This window comes from Triturus cristatus, chromosome 1_1 (assembly GCF_964204655.1).
Source record: "Triturus cristatus chromosome 1_1, aTriCri1.1, whole genome shotgun sequence".
Taxonomy (NCBI): Eukaryota; Metazoa; Chordata; class Amphibia; order Caudata; family Salamandridae; genus Triturus; species Triturus cristatus.
The window spans coordinates 889,164,343-889,185,105 of NC_140579.1; the positions used below are offsets into that span (position 1 = coordinate 889,164,343).

Sequence of the window (20,763 nt, forward strand, 5' to 3'; positions counted from 1 at the left end):
AATGCTGACAATGCAGACATTCTCCCCCATGCATTGTTCTGCATTCTGTCCATCAATTGTTGTTTTAGCATTTGTCACCCCGAGTGGGAAGGGTATGCTCAGACGTGAGTCCCGTGCTCTCCATGCCACTGGAATCAAGCTATCCTGGCTGACGAGGGCTGAAAGCCCGAAACCGGTCCTAGGATGCTTGTTTCCAGTCCAGGGAGGACCTGGCTTGGCAGTTCGGGCTGGACTGTTCCCATGAGGCACAGGGTCAAGACTGATTTGCATATGGCTGGGTTCAAACTGGAATGGCATGGTGAGCAAAAAAACGATGGATTTAGGCCCAGATCTCTGTACTGGGGTGAATGTATGACATTGTTCTGCATTCTGTCCATCAATTGTTGTTTTAGCATTTGTCACCCCGAGTGGGAAGGGTATGCTCAGACGTGAGTCCCGTGCTCTCCATGCCACTGGAATCAAGCTATCCTGGCTGACGAGGGCTGAAAGCCCGAAACCGGTCCTAGGATGTTTGTTTCCAGTCCAGGGAGGACCTGGCTTGGCAGTTCGGGCTGGACTGTTCCCATGAGGCACAGGGTCAAGACTGATTTGCATATGGCTGGGTTCAAACTGGAATGGCATGGTGAGCAAAAAAACGATGGATTTAGGCCCAGATCTCTGTACTGGGGTGAATGTATGACATTGTTCTGCATTCTGTCCATCAATTGTTGTTTTAGCATTTGTCACCCCGAGTGGGAAGGGTATGCTCAGACGTGAGTCCCGTGCTCTCCATGCCACTGGAATCAAGCTATCCTGGCTGACGAGGTCTGAAAGCCCGAAACCGGTCCTAGGATGCTTGTTTCCAGTCCAGGGAGGACCTGGCTTGGCAGTTCGGGCTGGACTGTTCCCATGAGGCACAGGGTCAAGACTGATTTGCATATGGCTGGGTTCAAACTGGAATGGCATGGTGAGCAAAAAAACGATGGATTTAGGCCCAGATCTCTGTACTGGGGTGAATGTATGACATTGTTCTGCATTCTGTCCATCAATTGTTGTTTTAGCATTTGTCACCCCGAGTGGGAAGGGTATGCTCAGACGTGAGTCCCGTGCTCTCCATGCCACTGGAATCAAGCTATCCTGGCTGACGAGGGCTGAAAGCCCGAAACCGGTCCTAGGATGCTTGTTTCCAGTCCAGGGAGGACCTGGCTTGGCAGTTCGGGCTGGACTGTTCCCATGAGGCACAGGGTCAAGACTGATTTGCATATGGCTGGGTTCAAACTGGAATGGCATGGTGAGCAAAAAAACGATGGATTTAGGCCCAGATCTCTGTACTGGGGTGAATGTATGACATTGTTCTGCATTCTGTCCATCAATTGTTGTTTTAGCATTTGTCACCCCGAGTGGGAAGGGTATTCCCAGACGTGGGTCCCATGCTCACTACGCCACTGGAGTCAAGCTATCCTGGCTGATGACGGCTGATAGCCAGAAACCGGTCCTAGGATGCTTGATTCCGGTCCAGGGAAGACATGGCTTGGCAGTTCGGGCTGGACTGTTCCCATGAGGCACAGGGTCAAGACTGATTTGCATATGGCCATGTCTAAATTGGGGTGGCGTATTGGGCAAAAGAACGATGGATTTAACCCAGATCTCTTGACTGGGGGAGAATGTCTGCATTGTCAGCATTCCGTCCATCATTTGTTTGTTGTAACGCCAATGGATTATGAGCACGTGAGTGAGACCTACAGCGAAGAAAAGTGATAGTACTTGCAGGCTATTACTTATCTTAATACTTGATATGCACAAATTGGCTTTGTAGACGACATTTTCTTTATGTAGGACAAACATATCAAACATGAGATGGTGTTGTTAAAATAGTACGTTGACACCAACGTGAGACCAGATGAGAAAAACAGGATGTAAATTTAAACCTGTACTTGTGACAGCATACTAAATATTTGTATTTTTATATATTTATTGCACTTATGGATATCTAAACTTTTAGGCAGAGCCAACAGAAGTGCTATTTTTGTCACATGCTGGGTTAGATCCCAGATTTCAAGATCAGGAACCTAGCCACTAGACCGCATCTCCTCCTGTATTCTAGCTACCTAGTTCTCAACAGCACCCTGGATGCCGCAGCTACCCTCCACCTGGGATGGAGGATACATGTAGAAATCTTTTCAGTCCACTCCACTCCCCATTAACCCACACATGAAGACACCGTGTTTTCCCTTAAATGGCACACTGACAGCTCTCCTACACGGATTCAGTCCTCCAGCCCATTTCTGTGAACGAGTGAGCTTGCACGACTGCCGCGCTCTATGTGATAGTTTGAGAAAAGGATGTATTAATGTCAATGTTCGTGATCACTTCTGCTGCATGTGCTATAGGTGTTCTGTGTATTACTGAACCTTGTACTGCTGCAGCCAGCCTCTGCTGTATTTGCTCTGTGTGCCTGAGGGCCTGCTGCTGCCCGTTTTGTACCTGGCTGTGCTTGGGAGTAATCTGCTGCTTGTGCTGTACCCATTTTTAGTGCAAGGGAAGCTTGCAGCACGCCTCCATGTTCTGTACTGGTTTTGTGTGTGAAGAGTGTTTACCTGTTTTTGCCGGTGCACTAAATGTTCTCGCTGTATCTCTGTGCACACATGTACAAAAGTTTGTTTTACCATTTCAGCTTGCGCTTGTTATCTTGTGTATCATAGAGTGCAATGAAATAGAGTGTTATGTGCGATAGATAACCTTTATCTGGCTTCTCCGATACAAAACATCCTAATTTGGTGGCAGAGAAGATCTGTTCCGTTTTACTCCTTAAACTTTGCTTCCCTAGACATGAGCTGTAATGGTCAGACCACCTTGGATGCAGATGCGATGAATGCAACACTTCGTCTTGCTACAGGGTGGAAGCACCAGAACCTCGGCAGCAGTTGTGTAAGCAAATGTGGTGGTCACTTCTTGGATTTGTAGTGGACACTATTCACCAAAGTATTATTCATGTCAGCCCTGTCGTCTGAGGCCTCCAAGGGTCTGTGAAACCGTTCCACTTTAAATTATGTCTGCCCATATTCCAGATGTCTTCCACACTGGAAACTCTTCTGGAAAGAAAGGAGCTGCTCTGAGTTTTCAAAGATGTTCATATAAAGGATTTCTAATAGGATTTTTTTCTGCTGTGAAGGAAACACAAGTTCTGAAGGGAGGCAAGATGTTTCTGGTAATCAGGGAATTAATTTGTATCAGAAGAGCATCATCTCAACTGTGAAAGTATGCTTGAGGACCAAAAACAACACCCATAGAGTCTGGCGATGTTCTTAGTAAGTGAGAGTTCTCATTATGGGAGTTATTTCCACATGGAGGGAGTCACTGAGATTATGCAGGCATGTCACTCAGAGGAACATTTGCATTGTGGTATGAATGCAGACAAACTTGTTCTGAAAAGGATACTGTTGGTTTGCCACTGGACTGTAATGGTTTAGAACAAAGTTTTCTACGGTCCTTGCAGCAACCTCTGTATCCTCTGGGAAGATGTCGTTCAGTGCCACTATTCTGTTCTCTCCCCCTAGTGGAGCTGGAACTGAGGCAAAGTGTTGCAGTTGCCCGTTCAAGAGCGAAAACAATGCCCCCCAAGCTGGTTCCTCGTCTATCAACTGTACCCCAGTAAGCATATCAGGACAAGGACTGGCCGTGCAGAGCACAGACCAACTACTGCATCTCATCTATCAGCGGGTTGAGAAGACCACAGGCCTGGCTGAGGCTGCGTTAGGGTTAGCCAAGTCCAACAATGAGATCCTGATTCGGCTGCAAGAAGAGGTAGGGGATATGAAGCAAATAATCAAACCTAGCAAGGAGACTCTGGTAACTACCCCACACCCCCCTGTTAAGCTTCAATCAGGGCAGATGCCACCAGCAGTGCAAGTATCATCGTGTGTGCAAACTGCATCTTCAGTGCCAACAACATCTACCGCACAAGCAGCGTCAACAGTGCAAACAGTACCGATGATGTCTGCAGCCCCAGAAGGCACCTGCAAGTCTCCAGAGGATGAGGCTGACAGCATTGGCAACGTGCGAGTGTTCATCGAGGAGCTGCGGCAGCTTGGGGCAGCAGCGGCTGCACAGGCTGCCGCAGCAGGGCATCCATCATTCCAGATTGAGAAGACCTCCAGGGACCTGAGACTGGCCAATGAGGGGGCACCTCATATGAGCCCGGTAAGATTAATCAGCTCCAGCACAATTAACTTTTGGTGAGCTAAAGCAAGTGTTAAAGCATGTGCTTATTCTTTAAAGATGTGAGTGCCAATTTCACTTATGTTAAAGCCTTTTTTCTCAGGTTCGAAAAAGTCAGCGTTATCCCGTCAGTATCTGTGATCAGCACTGTCTCATGTACTGTTGCTCTCCAGCTGGATAGCCAAGACACGTCCTTTGTAAACTTTATTTTCCAACAGTACAGCATGATGAGTTAGACGATTTGGATCCTAGAAACTGCATAACACCAAGTAAATTACATTTCTCCAGCTTTGGAATCTTTCATAGTGTCTTTATCATCGTGCTTTATAATAGCAGTGCTTAATATTAACGAATTTCTAAGGCTTTAAAACAGTGTTAATTTATTAGCCTGATCACCTCATTGGAATACACCCAAACCTCAGCCAGTGAGGTGAGAGTGCACTGCATTCAACTCCCTCCATAGACCTTTACACTTTACATTTCTACTGCATATCCCATGTGAAGGAAGTCCTTTGCCAGCTCTGCCATTTCCTCAGCTAAGTCTAGTATATAATATTTATTTAGATTTTTCTCTCTTCACCTCTGCAACGCTTTTTATTGCCAGATGGCTAGAAAATATTGTTTGGCTTTAGGACAGCAGGTTTTCATGTTTGTTTTCTCCATTACACAAGTCAAGCGAACCTCCTGCAGCACAAACTCTTTAGCTGCCAGTTTACAGTACCAAAGTATGGATCGGTGAAAGAAGATTGTCTACAACTAAGACAGGGTTTATAGCAATTTGTATAAGTCGCTCAAACTTGTATATGTGATTTATTAACACCTATACTATTAAGGCAAGAGCTCTAAGGAAATGTGGTGAGCTCAGCTTATACTACTGATAATAATTCCAGTCAATCAATCAATCAGGATTTGTAAAGCACGGCTAATCACCTGATAGGTTATCCAGGCGCTTGCAGGCCCCGGAGGCTTATTCTAACAGCCAGGTCTTGAGGGCCATTCAGAATTCCGGAAGTGAAGTGAAAGTCCAGACACGTGGTGAGGCTGTTCTAGGTCTTTGCTGCGATGTGGGAGAAGGAGCGTCCTCCACTTCTGCTTTGGTAGATGCAGGGAGTATGGGCAAGTGAAAGGGAGGCGGAGCGCAGTCTTCTTGATGGTTGGTGGAAGTTAAGGCAGTGGTTAATGTAGGCAGGTCCTTGGTTGTGTAGAACCTTGTGTGCGTGGGTCTGCAGACTGAATTGGCATCTCGTCTGTACAGGAAGCCAGTGGAGTTTCCTGAGGGTCCATGTGGGTTCATCGGGGAAGGCAGAGGATGAATCTGGCTGCGGCGTTCTGTTTGGTCTGAAGTCTCTGTACAAGGTATGCGGCCAGTATGAAAACCATTACATATGTGTGCAAAATGTGACAATTTGAGGATATTTATAAAGTTCTCAGAATAGTCCCTGATGCAAAGAAATGCATGAACATGAAAGCAAGTTTGGTGATTGTCTGCAATCAAAATAAAATGTACACAAAATTGTAGCTTAAAAAACGGACTAGCTAGACAGTTCTGCAACATTACATACCATTTTCCCACAGCATTATTTAGTAAAACATGTTTGATGCATACCAGTATTTTAAAAATGATTAATAATGAAAAATCACTGTAAACCATCACAAAAATGAGGGGCCCGATTCCTAAAGAAAGTCACAAGGGTTATGAATAGGTGTAAGTTCTTGTGTTAGTACAGAAGTAGGCCTTCAATCCATACTCCTAGCAAAGTTTTGTGAATTTAAATTACACATGAGCAAATTTACATGCGTATTTGCTCAAATGGAAATCTGCTGAGTGATTGCAAATTCAGTTTTGCTACACCTCCCTTTTCCTATCCTGGAAAACGTTTTACTCCGGTCTTTGTCAGGGGTATATTTCCAACCTTTTCCACTATAGGAAGGGATTGGAGCGGAGTTGGTGAATACTTTATTATTATTTATTATTATTACGTACTTTTATATAGCACTGGCCAGACCCGAAGATATCTGAGCGCTTTACAACAATTTGTAAACGAGGAAATCACACAGCATAGCTGTAGTAAACATGATGACTCATGGCATATTGGAAGTCTTCGCGTGAAGTGCACCAATAGAAGCAAGGAAGTCAACATATCCTCGTGGTGGAGTACGCAGTGACTCGAGCCGCTCCTCCTTCCTAGAAGAGGGGGATAGGAAGGGGTCAGGATGGCAATGAGGTAGAGGTCTTAATGTCAGAGTGTCTGTGTGCTGCAGAGTGCAAGCATTGTGCGTTTAGGCGGTGGCTATCCTTTCGGGAGAGAACGATCGAGGAAGAGGTCTTTGAGCTGCCTTTTGAATTTTGGAAAGGAGGGTGTGGTCCTGATATGGACTGGGATGGAGTTCCAGATTTTGGGCGCATTTCCAGAGAAGGATCGGGATGCGGTTTTTTGTTTGCAGGTTTTCAGAGGGATGAGGAGTAGAGTGTTGGTACTCCTGAGGCTCCTTGTCTGACCAGCCTTCTTGAGTTTGTAGGCCAGGTAGGCGGGGGGCTGTGTCTATGAGGCAGGCAGTTCTGAAGTTGGAACGCACTTCCACTGTGAGCCATTTTAGCTCTCTGAGTGCGGGCGAGATGTGTTCGAATTTCTTTATTCCTGTGACCATTCTTGCTGCTGCGTTCAGGGTTGATCTAAGGGGCACTAAATGTGATTTTGCTGTACCCATGAGGGTTGCATTCCCGTAGTGTAGTCTAGATAGCCCCAGTGATTGAGTAGCTTGTTTGAGGTCGTTAGGTGTAATGAAGGGTTTTATTTTGTTTAGTAGTTTCAGGTTGAGGAAAGCGCTCTTTGCTGTGTTCTTGATGTGTTTGACCATGTCTAATTTTGGGTCAAGGGTGATTCCCAGCGATTTTACTGAGTCAGCCAAGGTGAGATTGCCTTTAAGAGCATCAATTGCTTTTAGCCATTCTGGGACTCGGGGGTTCTCCTTAGGTTGGAAATGAGGAGGATTTCCATTTTGTCTTGGTTGAGTTTCAGGTGATTTAGTGAAAGCCAGTCCTGGACTTTCGTTTGAGTGTTGTTGAGTCTCTGAATGTCATCGATGGAGGAGGTTTCAAGATAGATCTGGGTGTCATCAGCAAAGAGGTGGAAGGGGATGTTGGATTTTTTGAGTATGGTGGTGAGGGGTTCCATGTAGATTTTGAAAAGTTGTGGGGAGAGAACTGATCCTTGGGGGACACCTCTGCTGACAGGGTGAAGGTCCGACGAGAAGTTTTTGATTTAGATTCTTTGGGTGCGGTTCTGAAGAAAGGAGGCGAACCAGAGTGAGACCACCTCTTCAGCTCCCAACCTTTCTTGGAGTACTTTAATGAGTAGTTTGTGGTCCACCGTGTCGAAGGCTGCCGATAGGTCCAGGAGTATGAGTAGGCAGCATTGGTCTGTATCGAGAGACTTGTGTATATCATCTATGAAATTAAGGATCGCTGTCTCTGTGCTGCAACCTTTTCTGAAACCAGATCGGTGGGGGTCCATAAGGTTGATGCTGTCTATGTGTTGAGTCAGTTGAAAGAGAATGCATCTTTCCAGGGCTTTGGCAAGGAGAGGGAGATTGGAGACGGGTCTGTAGTTGTTCAAATCGTTGGTGTCGAGGCCTGTTTTTTTTAGTAATGGCGTGACTTGGCCAACTTTGAGGCAGTCAGGTATGACTCCGGTACTCAAGGAGCTGTTTATGATTTTGGTCCAGAGCGGTGCTAGGGAGAGTTTGAGCTTTTTGGCCAGTTGGCAGGTATAGGATCCAGGGCGTGAGATGCAGGTTTAGAGGTGGAGATCAATTTGACTATCTCTGTTTCGGAGATGGGGTTGAAGGATTTCCAGTGGTTGGGGGGTGCTTGGGTGTGGTATTTTCAGACCCTGTGGCCGGGCTGCTGAAGGTGGGGGGCTGCCGTTGACGTCCAGGGAGAGGTCAATCTTGGTGATTTTGTCATTGAAAAAATTGGCGAAGTTCTCACAAAGGACTTGTTTTGAGGATGAAGGTGGCTTGGAAGTTTGTTGCTTGATGAGGGTGAAGAGTTCTTTGTGCCTGTTTTTTGCGTTATCGAGAGCATTGCAAAAGAAGGAGGTTTTCTCGCACTTTATATGGTTTTTGTACTTCCTGCATACAGATTTGAGTTGGTCGAGGAGGATTGTGGAAGGATTGTTCCGCCAGCGTCTGTCTGTGGCTCTAAGTTGTCTTCTTTCGGCGTTTATGTCTGTGTTGAACCAGGATCTAGAGGGAGTGTTCCTGGCTCTTTTTTGTTTTAAGGGGGCTATCTGGTCCAGAATGGAGGTCATAGTGGTGTTGTAGTGTGAGGTGAGTTCTGTTGTGGAGAGATCATCTGAGGAAATAGGGAGGAGAGAGCTTATCCTTTCCTCCAGGACGTCAGGGGGAATCAGAGTTAGGTTTCTCGCCCAGTGTGGGGAGTCCTGTTTGTGGGGAGGCATAGGATCGTTTGGTTGATGCGGAATAGGATGATGTGGTGGTCGGACCAGTCAACGGGTAGGGTGCGGTCGATCGTGACTGTGTCAGGTTGGGCAATGATGGCATCCAGGATTGATCCTTTGGTGTGGGTTTCCTCTGAGCAATGTTGGGTGAGGTTGTTGTTGTGTAGGAGTTTGTTCAGGGAATGGATCAGCAAGTTGTTTTCCTCATTCCAGTGTAGGTCGAGGTCACCTAGAATTAGATTACTGGAGTCCCGGAGTGCGCAGTGAGTTATCAGGTCGGACAGGTGCTCTCTGAATGAGGTGGTGTTGCCTGGCGGTTGGTAGAGGAGATGGCAGGATAGTGTTCTGTTATCACTCGACTTGATGTTAACAGTTTGACATTCAAAAGTGTTGTACTTGAAGGCCTCCGTTTCAGTTATGGAGATGGTGTTCATGTGTATGATTGCTATACCCCCTCCACGTTGATCTTTTCTGTCTTTGTTGATGATTGTAAAGCCTGGGGGCACAAGCATATCCATGATTGGGGAGGAGAGCTTGTTTAGCCATGTTTCGGTGATGAACGTGATGTCTATGTCATGGGTATGGATGGTTTCAGCTAGCTCTGTGGCGTGTTTGACGGCTTATCTGCAGTTAATGAGCATGCAGTTGGTGGCGGTCCCTCCGTTTCTGAGTTTCTTCGTTAGGGGGCCCCTGGGAATATTAGTGAGGCAGGCGGGGGGTCTTGAAGATCTGGGTGGGGAACGATCTCTTCTAAATCCAGTGATGACCTGGATCTGTGACTTTGGAGTGATGGTAGAGGATGTGTCATTCGAGGAAGCAAAATCCAACGCTTCGCTTTGCAGCTCTTGTTCTTTTGGGTCTCTGTGTCGGGTTCCGGAGTGGGGTTGTGTTCCAAAAGGGCCATAGAGCCTTGGGAGGCCTTTGATGTTTATCAAATCAAATCAGGGATATTTGTTGAGCGCAGCATATCACCCGAAGGTCTCAATACTGCTTTGCGGAGGCTCAGGAGTTTGGTTTAGACAGAAGCCATTTAAGAATCGAACAGCCAGGTTTTTATTTCCCTGCGGAAACAGTTGTGATCTGAGATGGCGCGTAAGCATAAGGGTAATTTATTCCAGAGGGCGGGTGCAAGAAAAGAAAAAGATCTCCCTCCAATTCTCGTGGCACAAATTTTGATAGGTGTTAGAAGGAATTTGCTGCTGGATCTTAGAGTCCTGCATGGATGGTACCAGGCGAGTTTCTTTTTCCATTATCCAGGACCCTTGTCGTGTAAATTCTTGTGGGCTAGGTAAAGAATCTTGAAATGGGTCCGTTTCCTGACAGGAAGCCAGTGAAGAAGTCTCAAGCTAGGAGCTGAAGGGACTCTTGGGGGGAGGTTCACCACCAATCTGGCGGCAGTGTTCTACAGGACCCGGACTCTAGTAAGAAGATATTCATTTATTGAGGACAGCAGAGCGTTACCGTAATCCATACGGTTAATAATCAAGCCTTGGACTAGTGGCTTCCTGGCTTCCATCGGGAGCCATTGAAAGACTTTACGCAGGTTACGCATAATGCCAAAACAGGAGCCAATTAGGTGGTTGACCTGATCTTTCATAGACAATTGATTTTCTATTTGGATGCCTAGATTCCGAATTGATTGTTTTGGCACTGTGCAATGTCCCAAGGTTTGAGGCCACCAGTCATTTGACCAGTGTTCATGTGCTTTGCCAAAGAGGACTATTTCAGATTTACCTCCATTTAGTTGCAGATGATTTAGATTCATCTACCTGTCAATGTGGGTCATGCAGTTTTTAAAACGAAACTTAGTGTCAGCTGAATCTGGGCCCAAGGTGATCCGAATCTGAGTATCATCTGCGTATGACACTATGTCAAAGCCGTAGGATCTGATCACCTTGGCCAGTGGAGTTACGTAAAGATTAAAAAGCATTGGGCTCAAAATAGAGCCTTGTGTCACTCCCATCTTTACTGGCCTATTGTTGGAGACAATGTCATCGATCTGGATAGCTGTGACTCGGTCAGTTAGGTAGCGCCTCAGCCATTTAAGGGCTTTCCCACAGACACCAATCTCCCAGAGTCTTAGATCTAAAATGCTGTAGGAGATGGTGTCGAAGGCAGCGGATAGGTCTTGCAGGACGAGAAAAGATGATTGGCCTCTGTCCAAAGCTAGCCTGATGTTGTCTGTAACTTCGACCAGCTCAGTTTCAGTGCTGTGGGCGGCCCTAAAACCGAACTGAGATGAGTCCAGTAGATCGTGGCTTTCCAGATGAGGGAGGAGCTGTCTATTGACCAGTAACTCAAGCATCTTCCCAAAATATGGGAGGAGCGAGATAGGACGATAGTTTATTGGGAGATTAGGATCTGCGGTGGATTGTTTTAGGATGGGCCTCACTCTGGCGGCCTTCCATATCTTAGGAACAACTGCTTGTGATAATGAACTATTAAATAGATCAGTGAGGTGATCCAAGCTTACAGGTGCAATGATTGGAAGGAAGTGCGGTGGTATGGGATCTACAGGTGATCCTGATTTAATTTTTTCCATAGCTCCCATTACATATTCCAACTTACATTTTTTAGTGCTGGTAGTAGTGGGAGTCGGGTGAGGGTGATGGCTAGGCCCTCGGGGTGAGGAGAGGTTCTTTAGGATTTCTCTGAGGCCTTGTATTACCTTTTGTAGCTGGCTTTCCAGCAGAGCGAGACACAGCGTTGTCTCCCCAGTGGCAGGGGTAGGAGTGTTCTGGGGGGGTCGTCTCAAGAGGGCGAGAGCTTGTCTTTGATGTAGTGGGTTTTGGTCTTCGTGCCAATGTTGTCTCTGTAGGTAGCCATGGGTGGGGGGATTTACACCGTGATTCCAGCAACCTCTTCTTGTGTGTGGGTAGCGAGAGGGAGCTTGGTGTCGTTGATTGCGGGTTAGAGGCGCTGGTTGTTTGTTGAGGAAGGCAGTGTGAGGAGCGGGGGGATAGGTGTCGATCATCAGAGGGTTGGTGAGCCTCACTTGTAGCGTACCTCCGGTTTGTGTTGGTAAGGTGGTATTTAGAGCGCGCGATCGGTGCAGGGAGGACGGAGGGGAGGTTGCGGTCTAGGAGGGTGAGGTTGGCGTTGTAAGTGTTGGGTGTGGGATTAGGTTGTGATAGCATCCAGCAGGTCGGTCTTTCGTAGGGTAGGGAGTTATTTAGGCTGGGGTGACGTGTGTGAAAGGGGGCGTTGCGTAGCGAGGGGAAGAGTGAGTCAAATGCATCTAGGTTGCCGTTGTTGGCTTGGATCAGGACTGTGCTGTTGGAGTATATGGTCACAGAGGTGTTGCCGCTACGCCTGGGGAGGTTGGGGATTGCGGTCGTCAGTTTCCAGCTGTATGGGGTGTTAGTTGTTTTGGTTATGGGGAGATGTGATCTGAGAATGAATTTACCGTATGGAAAATGTGCTCCATTTTCAGCTGGCCTTTAGAGGAGCAGTGGTAAATGTCCACGAATAGTGTTTCTGAGTGTTGTCTAATTAGTCTTTGTTTGAAGTTTTTATTCGCTTTTAGAGATTGGTTGAGGGGGGAAATGATTGAGAAGGAGTTCGGGCCATGAGGTTTTAGGCAGTTATGTGTAGCGGGGTTGGGGGGCGGCGTTGAAGTGGCGGATGACATATTGATCTGGGAAGGGGAGGAGGGTAGCTCCTCAGAGCTCTATTTCGACTGTTTGGCTTATGCCGAGCCTAACTATTTTCTTGCTGGCAGTGTGAGTTCAGCAATTAGTGTCTATAGCCTGTGTTAACTGGATTCAGGTTGGGTCAGAGTGTTGACCCTCAGCGGACTCCCAAGACTGAAGGTGTAGGAGGAGGGAAGGTGGTTAGGATGGGGTGTCGGGGCTTGATCTTATTTAGGTGGCTTGGGTCTAGCTGTATGGGGACCCTTCCGAGGTTTCAGCTGGTTGCAGGAGAAGGAGGCGGGGGTAAGGGGGATGTCGGGGATTGTTACTACTCGTCTGTGTCTGGGGGACAGTTGGAGAGGGTCGTTATCCAATCGGGCTGGAGGTGTTTTGCGCTGGGGCTGCCGTCTTGGGGAGGGCAATGGTTGTTGGGTCAAGGTGCTAGTGGAGGATTGTTTGGGGGGTCTGGGGAGTCGGTTCTGTCTGGTGTTTCAGCGGGTGGGACGGCGATAGTTGGCGCCCAAAGGCCGTCTAACAGACAGGCATCTGGTTCGTATCGCCTGTGCCTACTGAGGCTGGGGCTAGCTCGTCTGTAGGGGAATGATTGGAGAGACTGGGGATAGTTGGTGCTTGGGTTATTGGAGATTACGTCTATAGACCAGTGCTTTATTCAATATCCATAGGATATGGATAGATGGGGATCATTCACTTTGAGACAGGCATCAAGTTGATGGGAGGCACCTGTGTCTGGATTACAATGTCCGTGCCTTTTGTTGCTGAGGCTGGAGCAACCCAGGCATCGAGTTGATGGCAGGCACCTGTGTCCGGATTACAACGTCCATGCCTTTTGTTGCTGAGGCTGGAGCGACAGCAGGGTTGTTTAGGGGAATGTGAGGGAAGTTGTTTGGGCGATTGTTGTGTTGAGGTTCAGTTAGCTAGAGACCAGGGTTTATCCGATGAGTAGGGATAATGGGAGGACCAAGGCCGCCATCTTTGGGCCAAGCATCGCGTTAAAGACAGGTAGCGGCGGTTAAGGATTCAGGCCGTTGCGCCTTGTGCCATTAAGTGTGACGGGGCTGTAGGGTTGATCGAGGGAGCTTGGGTGCTTTGTTAAGGCATTGGTTGTTGCGTTTCTGTGGAGAAGGTCCGGTGGTTAGATCGAAAGCTGGAGGTTAGGGGAGGGCAGAAGTCGCCATCTTGGGGCCAGGCATCGCATGCGTCTAGGGCGATGAGAAGTGCTGCGCCTCCTGGATTTAGCAGCCAGCGCGTCACTGCTTGCTGGTTGTCTGGTTCTGGAGACAATATTGGCAGTGGAAGTAGTGAAATTGGTGAGGAGTGAATTAATCTGATTCAGGAATGGACTATTGTGTGATTGCACATCGCCATTTTGGGGTCAGGCAGCGAGGTCACATGACCTGCTTCATTGCAATTCCTGGGTCGGAGTGTCGTTGTAGGATACTCTTAAAAATGTCAGACTGTAGGAGTGCAGAGACCCACAGGGCATTCCAACTTCCTCGCCTCCTTCTGCCCTAGTAGGCAGATTTATGAAAAGGTGGCAAAATCAGAGCCTTGCTGAAATCCAAACCCTCATATAAAATAAGCCTTAATATAATTAAAGAGGCTATTATCAGAGGTCTGATATAATGAGAACATTTAACATATGAATAGGTGCCTTAGGATGAAGCTTGCCATCCTGGTGGGTAAGGGCCTTTGCACGTTTTAGAAAAAATCTCCTGGCAAACTTTGCAGGTAGTATTCACTTCCAGACTGAAGACCTTTGTTAGACAGATTCCTCATGTTGCCCCTGGTAGATTAACGTGTTTAGTGTTATTAGGAAGGGTGTACCTGATCTGTTTATTCTGTTTATCCTCCCCTCCAGAAGGACAGATAGCGAGGTCACTGCCATAATTTGCCACATACTTCATGGCACTAAAAGGGACAAGTGGATTTGTTTTAGAGAACAAGTAGATTTCTGATGTATCCCTTCCTTTGAACAAGTACATATGTTTTTAAATTCGAGGCCCCTGTTGTAGCCTCTGCTCCTAAAGAGAGGTAACTTTAGAGCCTAGACCATGTAAGAGACTGAATGTGCTCTTTATGTCTTGTGGCATCGATGCGCAGAAAATACTTTACTCCATGACCCACAAAAAGCATTCACAAATTTCTTATACCCTAACCGCAAGGCAAAGAACTGAAAGATCTACTGAAAATTCACTTCTAAAACACCTCAACGCAACCAATGTTAAAGATGCCCCCTCTAGGGATGAATCTGCATAGAGTGCCCTACCTGTACCTTCACAAAACAAAACAGCTCAATCAAGGAATCATATGGAGCCGAAGATGCCTCAAAAACGGCATAATCTGAGGGCTTTTTCTTTTGGTTTTGAGCTCAATTCTAAAGCCTCCAAAAAGTCTGTCCAAAAGTTAGAGACCAGTGAAAATCCCATCAAAATCATAGCTGGCAATTCTACTATTGACAGATGCACAGCCTTCTTAACAGTCACCATTAAAAAAAGCATCTGTCGGAATGACAGCAGAAGCTGTCATTTTCTTGCCAATAAGGGGCTCTCAATCAACTCATGACTTATCCATACCATCAACAAACAAGTTCACGTCAATATTAGCTTTGTTCGTGAGCCGATTGTTTTTGGTAGCAGTTCCTGGCGGTATCCCCTTGGTAATATACTCTTCGACTATACATCTGTCGACCCTGCTCCTATCAGTGTTATCATCGTCAGTAACACTCCTGTCGGTGGAGGAACCTCATCGGTAAAAGTCCAACAAGAGACATATACTGATTTTTGGGAAGTGCACTACCTTGTTACTCCTTCCAGAGCAAGTGTCACCTATCAAAATCTCTGTCCAACCTTATCCCAAAATTCTCAACACTGCAGTTGAGGAGGAGACCGAGGACGAAGAATATTATGGACCCACTTACAGACCACATCAGGATAAAACAACAGTTTTAGGAAGAGGAAGAGAAGGACAATGCTGTTAAGGATGCAGGCCATGATCTTTATGTTGATCCTGATGACCAGTAGTTGCGACATGACACTTGTCACACCTACTGCCCACATCAAGGGGCATACTGTGCAAGCATGGGACCCTGGATTACAGCCACGGGTATGATCCTTTTTTTGTTGGTAGTCATTGCAAGGATCCACAAGTCCTTCATATTCCTGTCAGATCACCAGTATATGCCCTGGATTTCCTGTCCGTCCACAACAACAGCCACAACCAGGTTTCCATTTTCCTCCACACATCAGCCATTGGTGCCTCCACCTCAACACCCTCTATTACCTCCTCAAGGTCCTTTTCTGTCAAGTGGAAGTGTACACCACACAGGATGACAAACCATAAGAAGAAGAAGAAGAAGAAGAAGAAGGGAGGTGTAAGATGATATACCGGCTGACGTTAGAGGAGAACGAGATGACTGTTGTTTCTGATGCAACCTGGTGGGTTGTCCCTGGACCAGCTGCGGCCCATGCAGGTAAGAGCGGTGGGGCTGGGTTTGGGGGGGATTTCGACAGGCGAGTACAAGGCAAAAATGAAATAAGTAATTAATTTTCCCTAGTCATCGTCCGTCGAAATACCCCCTCTTCACGCCCCACCGCTCTTCGCTGCACGGACTGCGGCTGCTCTGGACTACATCACAAGATTCTGCTCCTTTTTAGGTTACAGCCTACTCAACAGCAAAGGTTTCTGCGTTTGCTGAAGACATCTTGGGGACTTACAGAAAGTAGACCTAGTAATACATTCTGCCCATTGCTTGCTATTGGATTTGTGGAGTGTTGCTAGAGCAGAAGACCGGGAGAAAACGGGGAACAAAAAAAAAACTTATACCGGTATCCTCCCTGCGTCGCAGACCCGCCATCACACACTCTCATTCATACATGCATCCATTGGTGGGGCCCATAAAACCAACACTCACACAACCTATTCAAGGGTCCGCACGCAGGAGGGATGAGTGGTTCACGCTCCAGACATGTGAGGGGAACAGCTTATAACCTATAGGGAAGGAAAAATCATTTACAAAATATACATTAACGCCCTCTCGCCTTTAGATCCTTAATCCCAAAACATCAAGGCACTCCTCCCACTTCGGTCGATGGACCAAATTAGTTGGATTGGTTGATGGCGAATTAGAACCAGCTAAAACACATTTTAAGACTTCAGAATCTATCTCTTAAATAAAACTCATGACTCATGAATTCTCGTTTATCAATAAATATTTATCTAATATTTCATAATGAATTTAAATTTACATTTTGTCTCGTCAAAGTTTAGAAAGTTCATATCAATATTTGAGTACATTGCAGATCATCATATTTACCTAATCTGGCTATTTGGAGTCCTCTAATTCATTGTCTCTGCATAATTTTGTCGTAACTCGTCCGAAAGCAAGCCAAAGCTCAATAGTTCTTAGCTCGGCAGGTTACAGTCCAAAACGTCAGCGTCAGTATCAGCCAAAGCTTCAGAATCTCGAAAAGATGGAGAGAATCTCTTGTCCCTGTCTATTCTACTAGTTCTTTCATAATAAAGAGTAGTACAGAAGATACAATATAATAATTTTGGACAGTCCTGATTGGCTGGTTGAGATCGTCCGATGTCAAATTTTAGTTTTCAGTACAGTTCGAGGGGTGATGTCATGAAATTGTACAAAAAAGTTTTTTCCGGTTTTATTGTAAGGTCGATTGTTATCTAGGCTTGGCTGGTAGCCCACTCTGTCCTTGCTCGGGTACATCTCGGACCAAAGGTCGTGATGAGGTTTAGGAGAATTCTTGCGCGTGCGCATTTTACTCCGCGCTTTGTGGAACAGTGGCCACTTCGTCGTGTGGTGTCGGCGGCCATCTTGGTTTTAGGCCCAAGTGCTAATTTAAGTGAAACAAACACAAAGGTGTAATTAATACATAGAAATAATGAATCTAATATTAACCCCTTACTAATCCCTCTATGTGCTTGTATTTATCTAGCGTATAGCAACATTTAAAGCCATTATATTCACCTTTTTGGTCCTCCTCTTGGACAACATTACAAAAGCAACATATACCATGCAATATTCTAATTACCATTCGCAATACTATACTATACTATTAATACTATTGTTAATATGCGTACAAATTTTAGTCATAAAAGTAATTTTAGCCATGCAAATGCAAATCCCACGTGTAATTCGAATGTTAATTATGTTGGTTAATAAAACATGCAAACTTGTTTAATAATATTATAGTTAATAGATTATTTAATTAGTATTTTCATACAGGATAGGGGAGGTTTACAAAATTTTGTACTACCCGCTCTAGCAGTGTGTAACTCACGTTTTCTTGCTTTTCATTTGCTGACTTTATTTGCTTTAGGCTGTCCAGGTTCAGTTCGCTCCTCCAGTTGCCTAAACCGTGTTTACGGTATTCTTCCACAAGCTGTTTTCTGTAAACAGACCTTTAAATCTTGTTCTTATCTTGCCACGTTTGCTGGGCATTCAAAGACCGAGATCAAATGTCAGTCGCTGTTTTATCCTTCTGAGGGCTCCCTTTCGGTAAACAGGCCTGTAAATCTTGTTCTTATCTTGTCACCTTTGCTGTGCTTTCAAAGACTGAGGTCAAATGTTAGGAGCTGTCTTCCAAGGATGCTTGTTTACTTTTCTTTCTTCTACTTCAAAGTGAGAGGATTTATGTGACAATCTTGCTGGATAGCGGGTTAGGAAAGAGTGTTTTTCTAGCACACGACAACATTTAAATGAACTGTGTAAGTATTTCAGAATATATCAGAATTAGGAATGCAAATGAAGCACATTTTTTGTTATTTCTGAAGTGTATTGGAAACAAATACTTTAGTATGATCAAAACAAATCATTACACTGAGGTGATGCAATTTCCACCCATTTTCGTCTGTGCACTGTATAGTTTATTAGTAAAACTGTATGTCTGTGCAAATGTAATGGTCATTTCAATTGAAAATGTGTTGTCTGTAATTACAGTGTGCTAACACAACATGCATACTCCACTCTGCGCCACTCCACTCTACTTTATACCATTCTGCACCACTGCACTCTGCACCACTGCACTCTATGCCACTACACTCTGCAACACTGAACTCCACCCCACTGCACTCTACTTCTGCACCACTCCACTTTACACCACTCCATGCCCCTGCACTCTGCACCACTCCACTCTACACCACTCCACTCTATGCCACTTCATTCTATGCCACTTCATGCTACGCCACTTCACGCTTCGCCTCTCTACTCAACCCTGTACTGCTCTACACTATGCTAGTGCATTCTTCGCCACTCTACTCTATACAACTGCTTGCTTCTCCACTGTACTCTCCACCACTCCAGTCTAGGCCACACCAATATACTCTGTACAACTCCACTCTATGCCACTCTGCAACACTGCACTCTATGCCAATATACTCAATGCAAATGCACTTTTCTCTGTAACACTCAACTCTATGCCCCTGCACTCTACGCCAATCCACTATATGCCACTCAAATCTACTCTGCACCACTGCATTCTATGCCACTGCACCCCACACCACTATACTCTACACCATTACACTGTATGCCACTCTACACAACTGCACCACTCCACTCCACTCTACGTTACTTTACTCTACTCTGAAACAATCTGCTCTACACCACTGCACTCCACACCACTCTGCACCACTCCACTCTATGCCACTGCACTCTATGCCACTCTACTCTTATCCACAGCACTCTGCACCACTGCACTCTACACAACTGCACTCTGTCACTGCACTATACTCTGCATCACTGTACTCTACACCACTGCTTTCTACGCCACTCTACTCCACTGCACTCTGACACTCCACTCTGCAACACTGCACGCTCTGCCACTAAACTCTCCGCCACTCTACTCTGCACTACTCCACTCTACGCTACTTTACTCTATGCCACTGCACTGTATGCAACTGCACTCTGTCGCTATACTCTACTCTGAACCAATCTGTGCTACACTACTCTGCACTATTGTCCGCCACTGCACTCTATGCCACTTGACTTTACTCTGCACCACTGCCCTCTGCATCACTCAACTTTATGCCACTCCACTCTGCACCCCTCTGTGGCACTCTACACCACTGCACTCTACACCACACTACTCTTCATCATGCAACTCTGCGCCCTTCCACTCTGTGCCACTGCACTCTCCGAAACTGCAATCTGCACCACTGCACTGTACTTTGCACTACTCTAATCTATGTCTCTGCATTCTACGGCGCTGCAATTTGTATGCCACTGAATTCAGTGCCACTGTACTCTACACCACTGTACTCTGCAACACTCACTCTACACCAGTCCACTCTATGCCACTCCACTGTACACCACTGTACATGACTCCACACTAAGCTTATCTAATAGACGACACACTCTGCCACTCCACTCTACAACACTTACTCCACTTTTCTCAATTCCACTCTACGACACTTCACACCACTCTCCGCTACGCCACTAACTGTTAGCCATGCTGAACAGCAGCCACATGGTGTACAACATGGCTAAAACACATTGGAAATTCTAATATTTCTTGCATAGATGATACTTATTGGCTTTTCCAGTGCTTGGAAAATGCTATAAGCTACCAGTTTCCTCTAAAGAAGCTACTTTTTCCATGATTTCTATACTCTAAGAAGGAAGACGGTTAAGGCCATACCCGTTGTACCTCACATTTGGCAGGAATGATTCAAAATCATACAAACACTTGAAAACGTGGCATCAATGGTTCCACATTTGGATAAGTATAACAAACACAAGTGTAACGATTTGGGTGTATTATATGGTATGGCTGTGCGGCCTTAACGTGTGATACACTAGGAGCTAGGTAGCCCACCCTAGAGGTGTGCTTACCTGTGGGCTGCACGCCCACAGAGAAACCAGTTTGGGCATTGGTCTTCCCTCTCTGTTCCTGCCGCCAGCCTGAACAAAGGCAGCCCCTCAAGAGTGTGATTGCCATTTGCCTACCAAAGGCGGCATTGCTTTAGAAGCACGCCTTTTTATGCTAGCACCCTGAGTGGCTTTCTGTGAAGAGGAAGAAACACTTCGCCATGTAGCAGGCTGCTTATGTTTCGAAGCCTGGGAGCTGTTTACACAACTCCTCAGAAGGGAAGAAACTGTCTGGTAGTCATTAGCCATGTGAGGCCATTGGACAAACTGGGTAACAGAATGGCAACTTTCTAAAATTTGCATTTCTCTAGAAGTGCCACAATTAATTTGATACCTTGCAGTACCCATCTCAGGAGTCCCATTCAGAAGTTAGCCGGGCTTAGTGGTCAGCAAGTAACTCTGTGTTAGCCAATAGGGCTACTGACTCACCCACAGCAAAACGGTAGTTTGGAAGTGTTGCCCTCAGGACCTATATCAAATATACATGTTCTACTTAATACTATACAGCACCCTGCCTTAGGGCTCGATAGGCCTTCCTTAGGACAGGCTTACATATATTGTTGAGGCT

General features: G+C 46.1%; 1 protein-coding gene across 4 annotated transcripts in view; it reads left to right on the plus strand.

The window, feature by feature from the left end:
- C1_1H14orf93 (chromosome 1_1 C14orf93 homolog) overlaps positions 1-20,763 on the plus strand; it is a 726,790-nt gene that overhangs the window by 212,856 nt on the left and 493,171 nt on the right. For all 4 annotated transcript variants that reach the window (XR_014980887.1, XM_085650686.1, XM_085650692.1 and 1 more), the window contains exon 2: positions 2,807-4,179. Coding sequence is in view for 3 of the 4 variants with exons in the window: in XM_085650686.1 (XP_085506812.1) it covers positions 3,499-4,179 (681 nt within the window). In the remaining variant the exon portion in view is untranslated. The remainder of the gene's footprint in view (positions 1-2,806; positions 4,180-20,763) is intronic.